At 38.0% G+C, this 17,778-nt stretch overlaps 1 protein-coding gene across 8 annotated transcripts in view; it reads left to right on the forward strand.

The window, feature by feature from the left end:
- HNRNPC (heterogeneous nuclear ribonucleoprotein C (C1/C2)) overlaps positions 1 to 17,279 on the forward strand; it is a 52,382-nt gene extending 35,103 nt beyond the window's left edge. For all 8 annotated transcript variants that reach the window (XM_010846270.1, XM_010846269.1, XM_010846271.1 and 5 more), the window contains 4 exons: positions 8,025 to 8,185; positions 8,704 to 8,817; positions 9,060 to 9,220; positions 9,320 to 17,279. In XM_010846270.1, coding sequence (XP_010844572.1) covers positions 8,025 to 8,185; positions 8,704 to 8,817; positions 9,060 to 9,220; positions 9,320 to 9,403 — 520 coding nt within the window. In that variant the 3' untranslated portion in view covers positions 9,404 to 17,279. The remainder of the gene's footprint in view (positions 1 to 8,024; positions 8,186 to 8,703; positions 8,818 to 9,059; positions 9,221 to 9,319) is intronic.
- The last annotated feature ends 499 nt before the right edge of the window (positions 17,280 to 17,778 follow it).

The following is a 17,778-nucleotide window of genomic DNA, read 5'->3' on the forward strand; positions in this document are numbered from 1 at the left end:
TGAACTGAGCCATGTATGAGTTTTTTAATTTCTTCATGTCCTTGCCAACATCTGTTTTGTTGTGTCTTTGTTATTTAAGCTATTCTATTGTGAGGATTATCTTTTTGTAGTTCTTATTTGTATTTTCTTAAAAGCTGAGGTTTAGTTTTCATGTGCTAATTGGTTGTTTCTCTGGAGAAATGTATTCATATATATTCTGTGGCCAGTTTTATATTGGGAAAAGCTTTTTCACATATTTTTGGTATAAGACTCTGAATACAGTAACTGATACTATCATTTTTGAAGTTTATCACTCTTAGTTTTTTTTTTTCTTTTAAATAACATAGAATTCTAGACTCTTTGGAAATTATATATAGAAAGTAAGTAGACGTCTGTAAGGAACAAACTAGAACAGTGCTGTCCAGTAGAACTGTGTGATGAGGTCAGTATTCTGTATCTGCACTTTTGGTGTCATAGACGGCCACATATGGAAAATGTGGCTAATGTAACTGCAGAACTGAATTTTAAATTTGTTTTAAATAGGCACATGTGCCTAGTTACTACTTGATTTGATAGTACAGATCTTAGAGTGCTACAAACTTTGTTGTAAGTATAAGAAAGAAAAGGACCAAGGACTGCTCTTCAGAAGTTAGGGAACCCAGACTAGTTTTAGAACAAGCTGGCAATGTTGAAAGAATATCCAGGAAACTAATGTTATTTTTCAAGGGGTGGGGGGAGAGATATCCTTTTGATAAATAGGATAAGATTGTATTTTGATGGAAGGACTTACCTGGTGGCTCAGATGTAGAGAGTCTGCCCTGCAATGCAGGAGATCTGGGTTCAATCCCTGGGTCAGAAAGATCCCCTGGAGAAGGAAATGGCAACCCACTCCAGTATCCTTGCCTATAAAATCCCATGGAAGTAGGAGCCTGGCAGGCTGCAGTCCATGGGGTCACAGAGAGTTGGACACGACTGAGCATCTAACACATACTTTGATATCTTAAACTATAATCAGAGGAACAAGAAAAGAAGTCTACCAAATAGAATTTGACTTGTTTAGGTGGATAAACTTCTTTTCCAGGACTTTTATTTTACAGGGATAATTATCTTATTACTATGAGATAGAATAGTTTAGCAAGAGGAACAGATTGATAGAGTACAAAATGTATACTAGCAGGAGCTCGTCAATGGAAAATTGTCCTTACAGGAAGCATGGCATAATAGTCTTAAATTATATACATTATAGGCACAAGATCTTATTTTTATATTGTTATCAATAGTTTGAAAAAGGATTCAATTTTGTGGTTAAATTATTATTGAACTTTTTTCAATAATAAACTAATTTTCTTAGGGGAAAACTCCAGTAGTTTTTATAAAACTAGAAAAAGGGGAGCTGAATCCTACTGGCTTTCCAGCTAAATGATAGATTGGTTTGTTATTTGTTGTTGATAATGTGACTTGTGACAAATTCTTTCTTATAGGCCAGTTTAGGAAAATTTATTTTCTCAATATTTGTTAAGATCTTACTATGAAATACAGTGGGTCACAGGTAATAGTGGAAAATAGATGGCCTCGGAGAAGATGGACAGGTTGAACACATACAGAGCATGTTAAGATACTGTGTATCTTTAGTTTTTACTCTGAATGGGAGGATGGCCATTGGAGATAGTTGAACAGAAAGGATCTTATTTTTTTTATTATTTTAAGTAGACTATTGTGAAAGGGGCTGATGGAATTACGCAGACAGTCATTTGGGGAAGGACCAGGGAGGTGACAGTGGGAGTGCTGAATAGTGGTTGTATTTGAAGCTAGTGCAGACATAACATTTCTTCCAGACTTTTGTGAGGGCTGAGAGAAATCACTGATGTCACCAAAGTTTTGGCTAGGAATTTATAGGAACAGTGATGGCGAAAGAACATAGAAGGAACAAAGGTTTGGGGTGAATATAACAGTTGAGTTGTGGCTATGTTAATATAAGCTCCTTATTAGACATCCACTTTGAGAGATGTTAATTAGGCCAGTAGCAGGTGTGGAGTTCACTGGGGTCAAGGGTAGGTTTTCATAATGGAGGGGCACAAGACTTTATAAAGCGATTCAAGAGAGAATGGAAAGACAAATTGTGGAGACGACATGTTTTTTAGTTGTTAAGTTGTGTCCAACTCTTGCTACACCATGTAGCCTGCCAGGCTCCTCTGTCCATGGGATTTCCCAGGGAAGAATACTCAAGTGGGTTGCTATTTCTTTTTCTAGGGGATCTTCCTGACCCAGGGATTGTCCTCTGTATTGGCAAGCGTATTTATTCTTTTCCACTGAGCTACCAGGAAAGCAGACATATCATACAAAACTTAAATTTTACTCTTTTGGATGTACGGTTTCTACCTGCATAGCCATGTATTTACCAGTGCAATCAAGATACAATTCCATACCTCCCAAAAATTTGCCATGAAGCTTTCTTGTAGTCAACTCCTTCCTCCACTGTGTCCCCTGGTGATCACAAACCTGTTTTCACAGACAACTCCTTTAAAGAAATTTTATTGTAAGTGAGAGAGGTATACTCTGACCTGGCTTGACAACATGAGAATTTAATAATGAGTGGTTCTACGTATTTCTAAGTTACTGTTTATCAACAGTATTTTTCATAAATGTTGTTCATTCGCTCAGTTGCTGTGACCGGATGGCCTGAAGCTAGGCTTCCCTGTCCTTCACTATCCTCCAGAGTTTGCTCATACTCAGGTGCATTGAGTCGATGATGCCATCCAACCATCTCATCTTCTCTCGCCCTCTTCTCCTGCTCCCAGTCTTTTCCAGCATCAGTGTCTTTTCCAATAAGTTGGCTCTTCACATCAGCTGGCCAAAGTATTGGAACTTCAGCGTCAGTCCTTTGAATATTCATGATTGGTTTCCTTTAGGATTGACTGGTTTGATCTCCTTTTGTAGTTTTCGCCTTTTAAAAAAAATTAAAATTGGACCACACTGACAGTTTAAGACATTATCTTTTGGAAAGATCCAAAGTGATATTTGGGAGTGTTTATTGAGTACATCATGACAATTGAGTAATAGTGTAATTCTTTGAAAATTGAGCAGACTTGAAAAGATTTCCATCCATCACATGGATGGAAAGTTTTATAAACAGTTTAAAAGTTATTTTTCCTAATACTGTTTTGGATCTAGTCTTGTTTCAAAGGACTCAGAGCAATCTATGTTCTATCACCCAGATTATTTTAGGTGAATTTTCAAATTGCCCTCCCATGAAACATAGTTTTAGATTAACATGGATTACCAGTGAATCCATGAAGAAAATTCAATATAGTTCTTAACTTAAGCGGCTTTTCATATTTTAATGAAATGTGTCATTGACTTCGCAAGAGTACCTCTGAATACTAATATCACCACTACTTTTCAAAAGAAGATTACAGAGCCAATTATTGATTGCTTTCATTGATTCTACAAATACAGAGGTTATTGATTCCTGCTCTTTGTAAGTATCAGTGTGTGTGGTGTTGCCCAGCTTTGATCACTGTGGTGCAAGGTTCCTAAACCTTACAGAGGTACTGATAAACCTTTGTTTTTCTGTTTTTTGTTTTTTGTTTTGTTTTGTTTTTCTGTTTTTTTTTTTCTTTGGCTGAAAAAAAGTTAGTTAAAATTTGATGTTTTGGTGCCCTTATATATTGAATGAATCCTGCACAGCAGACCTGTTAATCATAAAGTCCCTTAATCATTTAGTTGAGCAGTACTTGCTGTTTTTAATTTTAACTGTTGTATAGGTAAGCTGTATCCTTAATGGACCAAAAGAGCAGTTTAAAGAAAGTTTAAGGACCATAAAGTGCAGCTGTGTAAATTGACATTAGTAATTGACACTCTGCCTTATGTTATCAAAACAAGTGTTTGTAGTCATATCCAGTTTGGTTTCTCCCAGACTAATCAAGGGAACATTTGTGGAAGGGTGCCTACAAATAACAATTAGAATTTGTTTCTTAATTTAGAAATAAAACAAATTATAATAATTTCACTAGTGGATTTATTTTAAAGGTCAACAGGGTAAATTTCACATCATGAAAACGGGGTTTGAGGGTGAATATTGATACATCATAGCTTTATTTTAATATAAAACTGAACTAAACATGTTACATAGGCATGGGGGGAGAGTTTCGCCAGTAACTCAGACTGTAAAGAATGTGGGAGACCTGGCTTTGATCCCTGGCTTGGGAAGATCTCCTGGAGTAGGAAATGGCAACTTACTCCAGTATTCTTGCCTGGAGAATTCCATGGACAGAGAATCCTGGCAGACTGTATATAGTCTATATTGCAAAGAGTTGCAAAGAGTCGGACATGACCAAGTGACTAATTCTTCATAGTCATTTTTAGCACTTTTCCCTTAGGTAATTAAAGGCAACAGTCTACTCATTCATAAAATAAAACTTTGAGATTTAAAAAAAATAGGTACTATTAAAATTTTATTATGGTAAATTTAAAAACTTTTTGGCTCCTAAATTATGTGTTTAAAAGAATTTTATACCATAGTCTTCAGTAATAAGTTTAAGATAATTTCATTGTGTTAATTACTAAAAAGCAATTTTAAGACATAAAGTCTACTGAGGGTATTGTGCTATCAATCCAGTCTAATGAACAATTTGGTAATTTTTTTTAAAAGATCAGAAGACAGTTACCTAAATCACTCAAATAAGGTTTTTCAGATGGTTTTCTAAAGAGTATAATGTTCAAAGATGCCAATTACTGAAGGCCTTGATTTTTTAATAATTTTTACTTATTTTTAACTGTTAGGTCTTAGTTGCAGCACGTGGAATCTTTCCTTGTGGCACGTGGGCTCTGTAGTTGCAGCCTGTGGCCTTTTAGTTCCCTGACCAGGGACTGGAGCCCACATGTGCTGCATTTGAAGGCAGATTCTTAACCACCAGGGAAGTCTGGAAGACTTTGATTCTGAACAGTTCCTTTAATTCTGGTATTCATGAGTATCATCAGTAGTTGATAACTCTGCTCATCCAGTGTACTGCTCATCCACACAAGGCCAGATAGATAAATGTTGTAAAACTCCTTTTCTTTGTAGAAAATCTGTACAGCATAATATTAGGTAAGGGGTGTGTTGTGAAGGTTTACTTTGGATGATATATTGGGAAACTTAAAATTGAAGTTGTATAAGTTGTAGATTGTTGTAAACTGAAGCATTCACAGAATTTTAGCAGACAGTTGGAGGGAGTGTCTGACATCCAAAAGCCCCCAAATATAGTAGCCTATAAAATCTGACCCTTTTCTAGGAAAATCAAAGATAATCAGGAAGAACCTTCATCTTGAGATTTTTCTGTTGCAGATGAATAATGTAGTGGGAGAAAAAATATTTCCTAACCCTTGAATGAAATTATAATGAGATTGTGTGTTTAAACTGAATTTGATGAGTCAGTATTGTAAGGGGGGCGGTAATCTTAATTGATTGCCTAGATCTGTCCAATTTTTAGGACCAGAAGCAGTTATGGTTCATTAAGTAAACATTCTGGAGAATATAGGTTTTTGCCAATACTTTATTCTAGTTGTTTCTACTTTGATAGTAGTTAAGATGTATTACTAATCAGGTTTTCTGAGACCAGAGGTCACTGTGTTACATTTAGTCATTGAAGAAGCTTGCCTTTGAATGCCTGTACATTTAATAAAGGCCTTGTAATGCTCATGTTTTAGCTTGGAGAACAGGGTAGAGGGGTTTTGTTCTGTTTGTTTTATCTGTTAGATTACTAGCTAATGCGTGTCCAGAAGTGTTTTGATTTATTTAAAATGATATTTTAGTTGCCTTTTTGACTAGATTTTATACCAACACTTAGTGTCCAGGTTCTGAACTCAATGGAGTCATAGTTCTCTTAAGTGTTCAATGCTTGTTCTCTAGTAACAATTTAACTTTCATGAAGACTTTTTAATGGCTTGGGCTTTATAATGAGAGAATTCAGCTCTTTCATTACCTCCTATGATTTACTGTATAACTTTATTGTGGGGGAAGTGGTTACTTAGTTTGTACCTGGTTCTTGAAGCTATTATAGGAAGCTTCCTATTATCTATTCTATAACCAAAAAGATTCTCTCAGTAGGTGTTGTTTTTCTCTTCCTGTTTTCTTTTTCTCATGTTTTCACATTGATGAGCTTTGGCATCTTATAAGGCATGGTCTACTTAAACTTCCTTGGAGGAATGTTTGTGAGTTTTTTGAGAGCCCATTTTTGCTTAAGCAGCAGTTAAGTTCTGTGACCCTAAAAGCCCTTCAGCATAACCAGTTGATCATTTTTCTTCAGAGAACTAAACCATTTGACTTCATGTTCATGATACTATTACATAAATCGAAAATATACACTGTTTCTTCATTTTTGTTACAGCAGTATATACCCTGGTAAGATGAAGAAGTATGGTGCAAAAAAGAAATTACAGTGCCTTATAGCCTAGGGAATCTGGAATGGCTAGTTCATTGGTTTGGAGACTGATGCCGTGAGTGAGTGGGTTGGAAGATAGGTGAGATCTCTAAATCCAGCAGGGCTCAGGCATGAGCTATTTCATGCCTAAAAGGTGTGGTAACTCACTTTTTTACTCCCAGAAATTGTACAGAGTATCACAAAGCAAGGTAGTTTCTGAACACTGATATTTTATAGTTTCTGGATCATTGTACTTTGGAAAATTTGGGGCCAAAAGACAAACAGCTTTATGTAAAAATGGAAGAAAGTAGTTACAATAAATAGTTACCAAGTGGCTCTTTTGGTAATTCCCATAAATGGATTAAAACTGACAAACAGCTCAGTTAATACTCTTCTACTGAGAAGAAACCTCTGCAGAAGCATGAGCCTACTTTCTGAATCATAGGATCTTAAATTTTCTTATTTCCTAGGATTCAAACTTCCTTATTGGAACTTAAAGCATGACTGTTTTAATAATCAACCTTTAAATTTTCTTATTTCCTAGGATTCAAACTTCCTTATTGAAACTTAAAACAAAGCATGACTGTTTTAATAATCAACCTTACCAAGGGTTGATTCTTTGGCAGAATGGGAAATCAGTAACTACTGTGTTTTAAGAGGGAAAGGTATAGGGTGGTTGGTACTAAAATCTTCAGGATTAATAGTAAGTTATTCCCTCACTTATTTGATAGTACACACATATTCTTAAATTAGAAAAATGTTCCTGTCATACCTACTTGCCTTGTTAGAATAGAAACATTTTTATATTTTTAAGGTTGAGCAGAAGAAAGAATTGTCTGTGAGACTGCAGAATCAATGTTCTCACTTCCAGGATTGGAGACTGTTATAAAGTCAGAGAAAACTAGCCACTGATGAGGTGTATAAGAGGGAGATGCATCACATTATATAAGGGTTTTAAAATTTCAACACTTTGGCCCAGTCGTGTCTGACCCTCAGCGACCCCATGGACCGTGCCCTCCAGGCTCCTCCATCCATGGGATTTTCCAGGCAGGCATACTGGAGTGGGGTGCCATTGCCTTCTCTTTGAGTGGAGCTTATGCTAAATGTTGTTAGAATTGATAGTGGTATGTACATCCAGCTAACACATATGAAATGCCTGTTATCGTAGGCCAAAAGCAGTTAATCATGGAAGTTTTATATAGTTCAATCTAATACTATAAACTAGTGATAATTATTTGTATGCGTCTGTGGGTGAAAATGTCAGGGATTTAGCTAATAATAGCACTGTTTGCAAAGTTGGTTAATTGTAGTCATTTGTGAGTACTTTATTTGCTTATAATATTGTAGCACATTTATGAAAGGAATAAGATCAAAGGCAAAGGCTATTCATTGTAAAAAGTAAGGTTCTATAAGTAATGCCATTGTACACAGGAACCTTTATGTCCAGAGCTTAATGCAACCATTGTGTGTATGTGTGCAGTTGCAGTATTAAAAGGAATAAATTGGCCTTTTGAATGAAATTAACTTAGCAAAAAGAAGTAATTGCTAGATGATTGACAATAATATATCATTTTATAAGGGTACAGTTGTTGGAATCTTCCTGACTTAGTTGTGAAGAAATTCTATTTTCCTTGTATTCAATAGGATGTACAGTTACCCAGCACGTGTTCCTCCTCCTCCTCCTATTGCTCGGGCTGTAGTGCCCTCAAAACGCCAGCGTGTATCAGGAAACACCTCACGAAGGGGCAAAAGTGGCTTCAATTCTAAGAGTGGACAGCGGGGATCTTCTTCTAAGTCTGGAAAGTGTAAGTATTACTGCAGCTTTCTGGTTCTGATATTTCTCGTATGTTGAAATTCAGAGATCAACACAGTTAATTTATCTTTGTACAAATAACTTTGTGTAGTCAAATAATGGAAGATGAGAAAATAGTGATTAAGGGGCCAGCTCTAGGTAGCCGTCTGTCCTTAAGGCCTTGGTAATTTGAAAAAGTCATTAGATTTTAAGGAGTTGCAACACCCATTCAGTGTATAAAATAATGTTGCTAAAACTAGAAAATGCTTTAAAATAGAATTGAGGGGTTTTTTTAGCAGGCTTACAAAAGTAATAATGCTGCTGCTAAGGGAATAGAGTCATTAGATTCAGTTTTCATCTAATAATCAAAAGGTCAGTGACCCCCCTTACTAGGACAGTCTGGTATAGGCTCCATTTCTCTCCAAGGATCTCATGTTGACTACTATTGTATAGTCTAGAGGGGGACTGTGTTTGGTTATCTGGTAGCTTCTGGTACATTTGATTTTAATCTAGGTTTTTGTTTGTATTAAGTGAAAGGAGATGACCTTCAGACCATTAAGAAGGAGTTAACCCAGATAAAACAAAAAGTGGATTCTTTACTGGAAAGCCTGGAAAAAATTGAAAAGGAACAGAGCAAACAAGGAGGTAAGTGGTCCTATTGCTTGTTGGGTGTAGAGTAGAGTTAGTTACCTAAGCTAGTTGCAAGTACATGTTGAAATAGTGGGGTGTAAAGCAATTGAATATGAAACTTGTGGAATTTGAATTGGGAAGGGCATTTTGTGGGAGGATTTAGATTTGTGCTGCAGTTCTATGATCTGTTAGTGGGGATTGTCTACATCCTGTGGACATTACTTGCCCCTAGACAGACTTGTCCTTCTCATCCCCAGTAGAGATGAAGAATGATAAGTCAGAAGAGGAGCAGAGCAGCAGCTCCCTGAAGAAAGATGAGACTAATGTGAAGATGGAGTCTGAGGGGGGTGCAGATGACTCTGCTGAGGAGGGGGACCTACTGGATGATGATGATAATGAAGATCGGGGGGATGACCAGGTGAAAACCACGGGAAAGGAAAGAAAGAGGTGGTGGAGGGGGGATCAGGGACCCATGGAGTGCCTCTAACTCCATCCTATTTGTGTCTGTTTCTCACAGCTGGAGTTGATCAAGGATGATGAAAAAGAGGCTGAGGAAGGAGAGGATGACAGAGACAGCGCCAATGGCGAGGATGACTCTTAAGCACATAGCGGGGTTTAGAAATCTTGTCCCATTATTTCTTTACCTAGGCGCTTGTCTAAGATCAAAATTTTCACCAGATCCTCTCCCCTAGTATCTTCAGCACATGCTCACTGTTCTCCCCATCCTTGTCCTTCCCATGTTCATTAATTCATATTGCCCTGCGCCTAGTCCCATTTTCACTTCCTTTGACCCTCCTAGTAGTTACGTTAAGTCTTACCCTGTAATTTTTGCTTTTAATTTTGATACCTCTTTATGACTTAACAATAAAAAGGATGTATGGTTTTTATCAACTGTCTCCAAAATAATCTCTTGTTACACAGGGAGTACAGTTCTTTCCATTCATACAATAGTTGCTTCCCTGACAACAAAGGCAGTCCTCATTAGTTGAGTAGAACCTGAGAGCAGCTTTGAGTTAGAGGTATGTGTGTTAAACCCCACATAAGAGTGCTGTGTGGGGCTGTTCAACACAAATGTAACAATGTATTTTTGTGAATGAGAGTTGGCATGTTAAATGCATCCTCTAGAAAAATAACTAGTGTAATAGTCTTAAGATTTGTTTTCTAAAGTTGATACTGTGGGTTATTTTTGTGAACAGCCTGATGTTTGGGACCTTTTTTCTCAAAATAAACAAGACCTTATTAAACCAGGAATTTGGAGAAAAAATAAATACCCTGATTTTTTTATTTTTGTATTTTATAATTGTTTACTTCAAATTCTTTGTTTCACAGCAGCCTTCACAAAACCCCTAGAATATACTAGATATATTTATCTTTGAGTCGTAATTATTATGCATACCAACATACACTTCAACTTAGGTTTCATTGGGGTGGGTGTTGAATCAACGAGACAAGTAACTCGGATTGAAGTGGAGATTTGTTTGCAAAAATGGCTTTTAATGCCTAATGAAAAAGTTTGGGAACTTCCTTAAGCCTTTTTGTCAATGTTTTGTGATCCAGTTGGCAGCTTTTTTGATATTTTTGTTGAGTGCTGAATTGTTTCATCCTTAAGTAGAAGAGGTTCAAACATGTCAAGAGTGAAACAGCTGGAGAATGAAACTTGTCTTCTCTTCCATTTTGTTTTTTAATTGCCGTTTATAGCCCCAGTTACCAAATGGATTCTGAGTCTGTGCCTCAGTGTTTACTGAAAATTGTAGAGCTATTTCCTGGTCTTCTGTAGTCTGTTCCTTCCTAAAAACTGAGGACAGAGTCACACATTTATTTTACTTTCAATTAATTCAGTCCATTCAAGCTAATTTTAGGCATGGTACTAATTAGCACCCAAACTTGGACTTACTAAACCGCTTTCAGGTTTGTGATGCTTGCCTTGTCCTGAAAGGCCCTTTTTATTTATGTTTCATGCTTCAGTTTTTCCAGCAGGACAGGACAAAAACATGGTTAGCTTGGGCTGTTAAAACTTATGCAAACCTTAGATTTCTCAGAAAGTTGCTTCTGTTTCAGAGGCATTTATATACAACTTGGTAGGGACAGAAGTCATGTCCTATTTATAAAGGTTCCATAAATCACTTTATCTAACAGGTTGACAAAGTAGGATAGAAGGGAAAGGCTGGACTATGGACTCCCCTTGTAGCTCATGTCACTGTATATAAGTAGGTTTTGTTAGAACCTTGGTCAAAAATACTTCTAACTGCCTTGTTTCATATGTTCTCATATGTTACACAAACTCAGAATTTAGCACATGACCGATGACAAGAAAATAAACTAGATCCTTAGAAGAAGGGTCAGATTTCTAGGTCAAAGTTCCAAGATGCTATTTTGTTAGCCATCAGTATTTTAAAATACTGGCCCACTTAGCCCAGGCATGAAAAGTGTCTGTTTTTCATTCCATATGAAACCAAATATTGAAAAACCTATGGAAAGCTCAAAACAAATAAAATACAGTGTTGCAGTTGCTTGGATATAAAATTTAGAAAAATGGGTCTTCTCAGTATACCATGAAATCTAATACCCTTGAAGCTTTAGGGTACTTTTATTTAGAGATCAGTTTTTAAAATGTACTTTTTCTGAGAACACATGGCTGGCCTGTGACCACACTGACTGACCATTGTTTAGTCACTAAGTTAGTTGTATCCAGACCCCATGTTCATCACTGGTGAACTAATTTTATTTTCAGGAGAGAACCAGGAAGCATCATTACTGACTATACCTGGGAGAACGAAGGACTTAGCCACATTAAAAAGTTCTGTACAGTTGACCTTTTTATTTAGTATGAGGAAAATTCAGCTGCACCAGTATAAAGTGCGGTTTGAATTTGGGGACCCTAGTTAAGATCACCTTGACCAAGAAAATGCATTTCAGTTGAATTCAGAGGGGTCAAAGAAAAAGTAGTACCCTGATTACTTGCAGAAACTAGTTAACAGTAGTAAGCATGTGTGACATAGAAATGAGGGTGATGAGTAAATCTTATATATAATAATGCAGAGTGGGGATACTAAGTAGCTTTAAAGAGCCTCACTTGCTTTATCAGTGCTGTAACTCACAGAGAACAGGTATTTCTACTGTGATGTTTGAATAATAAGGGACACTATGTTGGAGGATTTTTAGTGTTTGGAGAAACATTAGGGATAAATTAAAAATTTGGCCAGTTAAGCTGTAGAGAAAAGGCTGGGTATAGATGGCTACCTGACTGGAATGGCAGAATTCCAAATGTTTAGAGAAGAGATTAAATTTGGGATTTTGAAGGTTCCAAGTTATTTTTATTAAGTTAATCGAGAAAGCCTCAAAACTGTAGCTGATTGTGTCAGTAACTTTCAGGATTATAAAAAATTGTAGAATCCCAGGTATGAAAAGCAGGACCTGTTTAGAGTGTGTTAAAGAATTACAAGTCCTATTGTTAGCTAGAGTGGGACTCTTTTCCTCACCACTTAAATTAAAACTATAAGACAGGTTAGGAAGAGAGAAGGGATAATGTAATGAGGAATATGCCAAAAAGACAAAACAAGTAAACGGGAAGGAGTTGTAACCTAAGACGGAATAAAGCTGCTGCACAGTGCACTGGAATTTTCTGAGATGATGGAAATGTTTCATCATGCCTTGACCAATGTGGTAGCCTTGTGAGTGAGCCTTTGAAATGTGGCTAATGTGGGGAATTCCCTGGCGGTCCAGTGGTTAGGATTCTGGGCTTTTACTGCCAAGGACCTGGGTTCGATCCCTAGTTTGAGAACTAAGGTCCCACAAGCTGTGCAGCCCCGTCCCCCAAAATGTGAGGAGTTGGAATTTCATTTTAACTTGAGTAGTCACATGTAATGACTGCCTTCTTGGGTAGTATTAGAGAATATTGAGCAGTTTTTAAACAAGTAATAGATAGTTGATTACTGACTCAAACTTACCTAAACATGTGACTGTTTCCAAGATGTTCCATGTCTGGAGTTTAAAATACTTATTACTGAGCCCTGGGTACTAACTGAAGACTTCCCTAGAACATTGAACATTACCTAGGACATCCCTGGACCCTAAATTGAATATTTCCCTAGCATGAGAACATGTACAACCGCAAGCCTACTCTGTTGTGTAATCCACTCTCTTGAAAAAAAATCCACCATTTTTCTTTCCATCTGTCCATTGAGTACTGGAGTGGTTCATAGACCTAATAAACGGAAAAGTGCATTGTTGAAAAATATCTGGATAAGAGCTAAATAATTTGTAAAAATCGTTAGGATAGAACAATGACTGCATTCTTTGACCCTGTACCTGAGGCTGTGTGTGTGATTCATGAGAAGCACCTGGCAGTACCATTACAGGAGTGTCCTAAAGAAAAGTCTCTCCCAAAAGGACTTACAATGCGGAGGGAGTTAGATGACACAGATTGACCCAGACAAGCCACAATAGTGAATTGATGGTGTGACTGAGACATGTTGGGGGTAGGAGGAAGGTGAACCTGTTGATTTCCAGCTTGGTCCTTGATTAGCAGCTTTACTAGTTTTCATCCAGACTTAGAAGTCTTATATTAGACTTTGATGTATGGACATTTTTTGGGTTTAGGAGTTTTGGGGGTCCTGTTTTGTCCCTGCCTTGAAGGATACTTGCTCCTTCAAGCAGAGCTAACAGTGTCATACTTCAAACACCCTGTTGGTCTTTCTGGGAGAAATCAGCCTAAGCAGAGAATTTGTAGTACACCAGATAGTCTGCTCAATAGCAGGCTAGAGCCAGCTGCCAGCCCAGCCTCACCCACAAAATTTCTCTCCCTGCTTGGAACCTGTATTTTACTTTTTGTTAGTTTCCCCATCCAGCCAAACCTGACCTTTCATCAAAATTTTATATGCACTCTTCAAAAAAGTTGTTAGGTAGCAGCAACTAGGTCATTCCCAGAGTCCCAGAAGTTGCCGGGGTTTAGCTGCCAGGAAGTTGTCTGCAGAAAGTCCTGTGGTGGCCTGTACTGTCCTTCACAGGTGCCCCATGTTGGACTGACCTCCCAGCTACAGGTGTTCCGGCCCTGCCTTGGGCAGAGGAGCAGCCTTTGACAGCATCCTCACTGTGTTTTCTCATGACACTTGGAGATGGATGACCTCAGAGTTTGCTGTCAGTGTTTTCATTCCATCTTAACCTGGGCATACAAACTTGATCCATTCTGGTGGGGCCCTGCAAGTCCTGGGTGCATACCCAGGGCTCTACTGTCTCCCCCTCCACCTGAGATCAGGCATGTGGCAGCACACCCCTGCAGTTGTGCTTTCTTGTCCTGTGTCCACCTGAGTGTAAGTATGTACACCTTTCTTCGAAATACTAATACCCCCAGCAGAGTTCCGCACTTCCAGGATTCTGCAGTCTTCACACAAGGGACTCGAAGCTTTGTTTTCCCTAAATCTCTACAGAACTTGGAAAGCTCTGTCTTAGCTTTGGTGTATCTGGAGTCATTTTTCAACTTTTCCCACGAAGATGGCAGCCTCCTGCCTGTCTTCTGTACACTTGATTTTCATTTTGCCTCCCTCGGAAAGCCCTTTGGATGTTTTTTCATCATTGGTTCCCTAGCCATGTTCTCCCCCTGCTCTCTTTTTTGGCAATTTTATGGCAGTCTTCAGTTCTTCTCCTTAAGCAGTATTGACACCTATCAGTTTCAGAATATCCTGGCACAGTTCAGTTGCAACATGGTCACACCTTTTTTGGTAAGAGATGTGCTAGTGAAACATCAACCAAGGTTAACAACACATGTACATTTGCATCTAGCTCATGTAAACACACAATTATTTGCTCTGTTTAGAAATAAAGATGATACACCATATATTAATAGCTAGTGTTAAACCCCATGTGCCTTCTAAACAACTGTTCAGTTTTTTTCTCACCATCTTGACTGCCGCCATCCCAGGCCAGGCTACCGTCATGCTTCTCCTGGCTTGCTCAGTACCCTCGTGGATAACCATACCCACTCTGATCCTTTTCTAGTCCACTTAACTACACACCAATCAGTAGTGTTTTCAAAATAAAATGATGGCACTTTTCAGCTTAAAACTCCCCTGGCCTTACTTGCCCTTAGGATAATGACAAAACTTCTTAATAAAGTGTTCAGTCACTTAGTCCTGTCCTACTCTTTGTGACCCCATGGACTGCAGCATGCCAGGCTTCCCTGTCCATCATCAACTCCTGGATCTTGCTCAAACTCCTATTGAGTCAGTGATGCCATCCAACCGTCTCATCATCTGTCATCCCCTTCTATCTTCAGTCTGCCAGAGTTAGGGTCTTTTCCAGTGAGCCAGTCCTTCACATCAGGTGGCCAGAGTATTGAAGCTTCAGCATCAGTCCTTCCACTGAATATTCTGGACTGATTTCCTTTAGGATTGACTGGTTTGATCGCCTTGCTGTCCCAGGGACTCTTCAAGAGTCTTCTCCAACACCACAGTTCAAAAGCATCAGTGGTCTAACCTTGCCTATCTGCCCAGCTGCTCTACCATATGCTCCTGGTCTTTGTCTTTTTCAACCATATGGAACTTCCCTTTGTCCCACCTACTCCCCATGCTCTTCTCCCTCCACTTTTACTTGTTTGTCCATAGTTAACTTCTATTCATCCTTAGAATTTAGCTCAGGTGTCACTCCAGGCATCCTCCCTACCTTTCCTAAGTAGACCAGTAGGCTCTCAGAACCAGGAATCTTTGTAGCACTGATTACACAATTTGTATGATTATTTGATTAATAAGTTTTAGTTGAAACAATGAAAGGAACCACATCTATTAATGCTCAGCAATATATCCCAAGTGCTTAACACAGTATCTGATGCAAAAATACATGTTTGATGTATGAATGAAGAAAGGAAGAAATGGAGGAGAGTTAGCCTAGTGTAAGGCAGTCTTAGAAACAGGCAGCAGGAATGCCAAGCAAGGCTGAAGAACTGACTTCACAACACACCTGGAAGAATGTAATGCCTATGCCCATCTCAAGGAGGCGCTTTCCTAATAGGTGAACTTCAGTGCCTTTGCTTCCACTGTTTCACAATCCTCTCCCAATGTTAGCCACTAACAAGTCCCTTAATCTGTCTGATGCCAAGGATGAGAGAAAGGGCATTATCCAGAAAGATGGATGTACCCATTGCAATTAACCTTTCAATAAAGTCCAGTTTTTCTTACATAGCCCACTCTCACCTTAGTAAGCAGCTCTCCTACTCTTCAACACCTGCACTCTTTAATTTTTAAAATTAACATGTATACACACACACACACTATAAAATGCATACATTTTAAGCATATAGCTTGACTGTAAAGTGAACATGCGTGTTTAAACACCACCGTGATCAGGATATGGAATGATACCAGTACCCCAGAAAACTTCATGCCCCCTCCAGTCATTACACCACTAGGTAACCACTGTTCTGACTTCTGTCACCATTAGATAGGTTTTGTCTGTTTTTGAAGTATGTATGGATGGAATCGTATTGTGAAAGTTTGGGCTTCCCCAAGAAAACACTTGGATGCAGTAGTTTATTGAGGGATTGGTCCTGGGAGATGGAGTAATGACATGGGGAGAGTTAGTTAAGGGAAAGCCAATATAAAGATGTGTTATTGAGACAACATGTAATGCTTTCCAAAATTGTCTGAGAAATGGGAGAAGAGGCTGGAATACGCTGGCTCCTGTTCCCCATTAACTTACACGATACTGGGCTATAATCAATCTTAATAGGCTCCAGCAGCACTGAAGGACATTTGGATTATTTTCAGTTTGAGATAGTACTGTTATGAACATTCCTAAACCTGTCTTTGGAGAACACATATGTACACATTTATGCAGGGTATATAATTGGGTGGAATTTGTGGGTCATATGGTATGCGTATATTTAGCTTTAGTAGATAACTGCAAAACACTTTTCCCAAAGTTATTATACTAATATATATTCTTACTAACTGTAAATGAAACTTTCAATTCTCCACATCCTTGCCAACACTTGATATTGTTAGTCCTCTTAATTTTAGGTTTTTTAATGAGTATGTAGTGGTATCTCACTTTGTGTTTCCTTTTTGGTAAACTTTTTATTGCGTAATTAACATAGAAAAGTGCACAAATTGTGTGTAGCTGTTAACTTTTCTCACACTGAATACACACAATAGCTAGAATCAAGAACTGGAAAATCACCAGCGTTATATAGCCCCATGCATGCATGCCCTCTTCTCATCACTGTACCACCATCCAGGGAACATACTATCCTGACACCATAGATTGTTTCTGCCTGATTTTGAACTGCAAATAAATGGTATAATATGTAGTTTTTTGTGTCTGGCTTTTTGATTCAACATCATGTGTGATTCATTTCTATTGTTGCATGTTCATACTGTTGTAGACTATTATGCTGTAAAAATATACTGCAATTTATTCATTCTGTGAATAGGTATTTGTACTGTTTTTGATTTTGGATGTTATGAATAAAGCTGCTATGAACATTCTAGAGCATGTCTTCTTGAACACATGTATCTATTTCTTCTGGTTGTGAAACTAAGAATGAAGTTACTGGGATAAAGCGTATTCTCCACACCCTTGCCTACCTGCTATATTCTCTCTCATCTTAAAGATGCCTAGTGGTATCACATTACATTTTTCTTTTATAAAAAATAAGACTTTAATGTTTGATTTACAGGAAAGTTGCAAAGATGTACAGAGAACTTCTTGTGTATCCCTCATCCCAAATTTCTCTTAATGTTAACATCTTAACACTACCATGGCACATTTGTCAAAAATAAGAAGCCAATACTGGCATATTACTGTTAAACTCCAGACCTTACTCAGATTTTACCAGTTCTTCCCTGTACATGTGTGTTGTTTCTGCACAGTTTTGTCACATGCATAAATTCATGTAACCACCACCCCAATCAGTATTATAAACAGCTGTCCCATTACCACAAATGAACACTTGTACTATTTATCACTTCATTGTGTGCTCCCCCA

This window comes from Bison bison, unplaced genomic scaffold (genome assembly GCF_000754665.1).
Source record: "Bison bison bison isolate TAMUID 2011002044 unplaced genomic scaffold, Bison_UMD1.0 scf7180017864234, whole genome shotgun sequence".
NCBI lineage: Eukaryota > Metazoa > Chordata > Mammalia > Artiodactyla > Bovidae > Bison > Bison bison.